The following is a 6,000-nucleotide window of genomic DNA, read 5'->3' as shown; positions in this document are numbered from 1 at the left end:
GGGCAAACGGGTACCGGCGCGTTAAATGCTTTGCTCCGTTCGGTTCGGTGCGCTGGTGGTGTTAGTAGTAGTGCAGAGCCGTTCGTGTATGTGTCACCGAGGCGGATGCCGTGCGGTCATGCGCATCTCGCTCTTGCCATGTGGCACACACACGCACGCGCTTATTCTCGCGAGATACAAAACCTTCCGCGTTACCCAACGGCGTATCCGTACGACCGGCAAACTCATACACATGTACGACCCCTAACGGAGGGGGGCAGATCTTTGCCTTTCTGTTGTCTGTTGCCAGCAAGCGATCGGTTGTGCATTTGCTTATTCGGTTTTCTTTTTCCCTTTTTTTTGGCAAGCATAATTTTTGGCTTCGACACTGGTTCGATTTGTTTGGGGTCAGCAGGGTTCAATTTGAGCTGTTGTGACAGGAGGGGCCTTTGTGTACACAGGTTGTGCATTTTTGCATCACGGCTACCTTCGATTACAATCCCCCCCCCACCTCATCGAAGATCAATTGTCAAGGAATGGGTTATACAAATCCAAAGTGCAAAACACATGCACGGCACAGGTGGCAAACTTCCCTTTCTTTATTGAATATAAACGACTGGGAATGCTCAACGTGGAACTTTACCCTACGTGATTTCCAGGTTGATGATTCACACAGCAACGGTTGAAAGTGCAATGCTGCCGAAAATTGTCATCATTCTTTGCTCGCCAACATTTCGTCATAGATGACGTAAATTTCATATTTCTTGTACACGAGGAGCAAAACAATTAGTCTGTTGCGTTTCAAAATTAGTGGCGGAATTGCATTCATGCTGATTGAAATCATGTTTCATCTTAGTTAATATTTATACTTTAAATATCCGATCTGTTAATGCAAAGGACACTTATATTTTGGGTTTTGAATTAATCTATTTGTAATGATTTTTATTAAAGGTTCATTTAGTGATCGAGTGAAAGTATGAATTATATAATTATATATCAAATGAAAAGATATTGTATTTCTCAACTAGCTACGTTGAGGAACGTAATATTCTATCGTTTGGTTTGTGTTGCTGCTTCGAATTACGGACACTTAAGACATATTTTAGCATTTAATATTTTCTTACTATTTCAATTTTAATCGGTCGATCATCTGTATTACATACTTTACTAAAGAACATCTTCTACATTAGAGAAGAAATAAAGATTTCTAATAATTTTACTATACGAAACATTGCAAAATATCATAAAACCGTAATGATATTTTGATTCATATTCCGCCATAGACAGCCTCAAAATTCCTTTTACAAATTAAACAAATTATAAATTTAGACACACTCACTACACCTTTTTAGTTGTTTACATGTTTTAAGGTTTGGACACTTGATTATGGATGTCGGTGTCCTCCTAGACCGACAAAAGGACGGTCTTTAATACAACGGGGTTTGGGTGCTGTTTTTCTCTTGTATTCGTAGATGAATAGAACCGAAGAACTGCTTTACGAATTGACGGTCTTTCCCGTACGGCCATCAATGCATTTGTCACATACATCTTCAACTATCGTTATTGTTTTATTATTATCTCTGACTAAAAACATATTTTTATGCAATCAATCACAATTTACTTCGACTGTCCGGAAATAGAAAACAAAATAAAAAAAATTGCTTTGTTTTCCGGACAGAATTAAATACGCGTTTTTCATGAAATTTAGACGACAATATGATAAAAACTGTTATTTTCACGTTGATAACTACTTGTAAAATGGATTCCGATGTATTTCAATGCACTTGGACGCCATTAATAGGAGTTATCGAAGAAATAACAATGGCGTGGATTTGAAGCAAAACTACTAAGAATGCTTCTGGCGATGAACTGACCGACAGAAAATGTTTATTTACTGTGGCATCAGTGGCTAGGGGTCAGTAGGACATTTTTAATTTATTCTGGTAAATCATTGCAAACATATAAAATTAAAAAGCAGCATGTGCAGGGACTGGCTATGAAGAAATTCAATGAAACCATGCCGAATGTCCGGAATTTAAAGCTGTCCGTGATTTGAATCATAACGATATTATATTTGGATTAAAAAAAAAAACGCAAAATATGAGATAGGGACTCATAAAAAAAGAAAGTATTTTTTCTGTAACCATTAATTTGCGTGGTGTACAATACTAGCTTCAATGTTAACAAAATTCATTGTGAGCACGTAAGTTGCATAATTGATTGCATTTTAGATCCACGCACGATGCAAAATAGTGCATGTTTGTGTGCCATTCTTCTGCGATCATGAAACTCCTTGAAAGAGGTACTGGTTTCAACTAAATTATATTAAAGGTTTTAAACAACCTTGGCAAATGGCAAATTTGAAGATTAACTTTGAAAAACAACCTACTTTTCAAGAACACTTAATTGTTGATCGTTACATTATATATATACATATTTTTTTGAGGACTGTGTGAAGATCACGGGAGAAGAGTATGGAGGTCACTGGCCATCATCCACCCTTAATTGTTATTATGTATATTAATTTTATCGTTTAATTTAAAAACAAAAAGCCATTACAAAAAAAAACTAATAATATCTTCAGCGCACAAATTGTTTGCAAACCCCTGACACTAACACCGACGTGCCGGTGATCGCGTGATAAAAACCATACCAACACACATATCCAAACGCTCTCGCGCACACACCACCATCCAAGTAGGCTACGAGAGGGGAAAAATGCTCCCTCTCGGTTTTTAACGGATTCGTTGCGTGAGGGTGCGACTCCTCGTCGGCGGGGAAAAACTCGGGCAAAACAATTCAATTTCCATCCCGCGTATGGGTACGCGGAAAACCCGTAACACGTTTCCTTCGGTTTGACATTGGACAAGGGTATTCGACGAATTGGGGCGGGAAGCATTTCGTGAAGTAAAACCTCGCCAATTGGAATGTTTTGATGGAAATAGATTCCAATTCGAACAGATGCACACATCTTCTTTGCCCTCTGGCGCATTGCATTGCAGTGGCATGTTGTTCTTCTTGTGGGTTCTTATCAGACGATGACATGGAATTCTACCAACCCAAAACGGGTGTGTCCCAGGGGTACGATAGATTGCGCGTCTAATAATTTCGGTGTACCCATTGACAACAGAAAGAGCGTGCCGTGGATTTCAGCGCCTTGTCATCCGCATCCCCTATAGTAGGATGTGCTTGCTGATAAGAGCAATTGCTCTGGGGGTTCTAATCGACGACAGGCGGCTGTTATTTTCCATTTCGTTTCCAGCAAACAGCAGAGACACATGGGAGGGGGCACGCCTTACCGGATTATCGCCTTTGCCGTGGCTGATAATCGGGTGTGTCTAGTATGCGCCTCACTTTCGATTTCGATCCCATGTTTCCATGCCCTCTCGCTCGAATGACCTTCGGTTCACATCTGTGTTTTTGGGGAAAAGTCCACCATCACCTTCTCTTCGTTCGCGCTTCGTCCTCTCCTCTTTCCTAACTTCTTCTCCACTGCAAACCACTGCACGCGCGAATGACCTCTGGGGGGCACCCTGATCATAACATTAGGAACCCGTGTCCCGCCGTTGTGTGTGCGCAGGCTCACTGTTTTACTTTCGATTACGGCTCTTCTCCTTGTTTGCGTCACAATTTTGATAATAAACGCTATAAGGAGAGAGTGAGTGAGCAACAATCAAACCGTCGAAAGCATTCCAATGTGACACGAGCACGCTTCGACGTCATCGTGGGGTTATGCCTGGCTGTTGGGCCAAACAAACAAATTGCCAATAAAACATGCAGGATGATATTTTTGAATCTAAAGCAACTGTTAATTCGGGTGCTGTAAACAAAGTGTTGGTAGTGTTGTTGATGAAAATTCCATCATATGGTCATATGATGCTACATTCATTTCTTTCTACCATTATCTATGATCTATCATTTATAGGCTTGGTACAAAGCAATCTTTACACCATCGTTAACCTAAAAATAGAACTACTTTTAATGTTTCAAAGGTGTCTTTTTTATTTCCCCCTTCAAACAGTGCCCATAAAAGGCGATCTTCAAGAGTGTTTCCCGTTCACAAGTGGAACAATCTTAAACGCATCCCAATGCGCCACTGCATCTCCTCCCTTAAGAACGCATTCCGCATTCACGCAGGTCTTAGCAGCATGATGTTTAATTTTAGACACATCCCACTGCATTAGACATCCAACTCATCTTATTATTTCGTTCGTCTATCAGAAACGAGTTTCGTTCAGGAAATCAGAAACGGTCCAATTCTTTTGATTCTTCATCACTCTCCACATTTGCTTACTTTATTTTCCTTTCATTATAGATTGTAATGTATATTTAAAACAATAGCTTTTTTTCTTACCATTCTTTAAAAATAAACTTTCACTACCCAACCACTAAAATCTAACATTGTATGCCGGTTTTGTCTGTGTGTGTGTGTGTTTGTGATTTTATCAACTTTTTTGTTTGTTTGTATATTGATTAAATTGTTTTTGCTCTCTGTTTGTTGGCTTTTTTCCTTTGCACCATTTGTGTGTCCCCATTTTTTACCTGAATTCCACCAGATCTTTCTTAAGTTTTGCTTTGCAAATTGATCCTGCCAATTGTATTCCCTTGCCCCCTATTGGGTGGGTTTTTAAACCCCCGTTTTTTACTGTTTACTGTTTGCGATCATAACTTTATGACTTCACTGTGCCGTAAACTGTAATTCTCGCTTGCACACACACTAACTACGCTAGCGAAAGCATTGAAATGCATTGAAATCATTCTTCTGTACCCCATTTTTGTGTGTTTTTGTTGTGTGCTGATCATCATCATTAGCTGATTATCAAACATTTCCTCTGTGACTGTGAAAATCTGTGTGATTTGCTTTACAACCGTTATTTCAACCTCTCGTGTTGTGTTTCGTGTGTGTGTTTTTTAACCACAAATTATGCCTTCCAACTCTGCGACACCATTAACAATAAGCAGCCTAATGGATCTCTCTTGTGTGGCTTTTTCCACCGCTAACAAAATGCATCATCTTCTAAAAGGCCGTGGTGCTCCTCTCTGTGTGCGTACAGTGTTGCACAAAATTAGCATCCTAAAACTGCGCAAACGTGCAACGTGCTCCGCTCTTGCCAACTGCTTTGTACAAACTGTGCTGTTGCTGGAAGAACTATGTTGTGTGTTTTTATATATTGAAAGATCCGTAGCCGATGCGGGCGTAGCCGACAAAAATAGTTGAGCGTTTATAAAGCGAGCACGTGTCGTCGTGTTTTGTTTGTGGCTTTTCTCCTGTGGTTATATGTATTGCCGGAGCGTACTAACAACCCTGAGGGTAGAGTAATTGAGATGTAGATGTAGGAGGCACAATTACGACGACTACGACCTCCTACGATTTTTGTTGGTTTGTTTGTTGTACGGTTGATCGCCATCACTAAAGTACTATTATCAACGTCATGCATCTCCTGCTAAGGGCCTTCCGTCTATGGGGGCTGAATTAGTGACTGTGTGCGGTCTCTTTAGCTGATCGTCGTGGACATTTGCTGAGTAAGGGGTGCATCGAAATGAGCCGGTACGGTTGTGAGGGCATCGGCCGTGGTACGACTAGTGGAGCAGTTCTGAAATAGGAACCGGAAAAGCGTATATCAGTATATCACCATTTTCGGTAAATCTACATTTACTATTAACTATTAACAATATGCGATTTTGAAATAATTGAAATGGCTCGTCAATTGTGAATAGGATTTTTAACATATTTGTTTGACCTTTAGTAGTCATATGCTGCAAAATGTCACTGTGAATGTCATACAAAAATCGAACTGAAACAAAATCTATGTCAGCGTCACGTACTCAATTGTGATAATCAGAGGTGATACTCAAAACGACTGGTGTGATCAATGCATGCTTCGTGACATTTTTGCGACCATCGCATGGTCAGTAACTATGTCATGACTTTTTTACGGCGATCAGTTCTGCAAAATGTCACTCAAATAGTGATGACAAATTCCGGCTGAAACAAAATCCACAACATCGTCACGAGCTCTA

The 6,000-nt window shown here is 40.1% G+C and overlaps 1 protein-coding gene across 5 annotated transcripts in view; it reads right to left on the bottom strand.

The window, feature by feature from the left end:
• Positions 1-4,236: 4,236 nt before the first annotated feature.
• The window catches only part of LOC120960108 (6-phosphofructo-2-kinase/fructose-2,6-bisphosphatase-like), a 71,970-nt gene continuing 70,206 nt past the window's right edge, over positions 4,237-6,000 (bottom strand). For all 5 annotated transcript variants that reach the window (XM_040384061.2, XM_040384065.2, XM_049609207.1 and 2 more), the window contains one exon: positions 4,237-5,573. In XM_040384061.2, the coding sequence (XP_040239995.2) occupies positions 5,475-5,573 (99 nt within the window). In that variant the 3' untranslated portion in view covers positions 4,237-5,474. The remainder of the gene's footprint in view (positions 5,574-6,000) is intronic.

The sequence above is a fragment of the Anopheles coluzzii genome, chromosome 3 (genome assembly GCF_943734685.1).
Source record: "Anopheles coluzzii chromosome 3, AcolN3, whole genome shotgun sequence".
Lineage (NCBI taxonomy): Eukaryota > Metazoa > Arthropoda > Insecta > Diptera > Culicidae > Anopheles > Anopheles coluzzii.
This window is presented reverse-complemented; position numbering and strand designations above follow the sequence as displayed.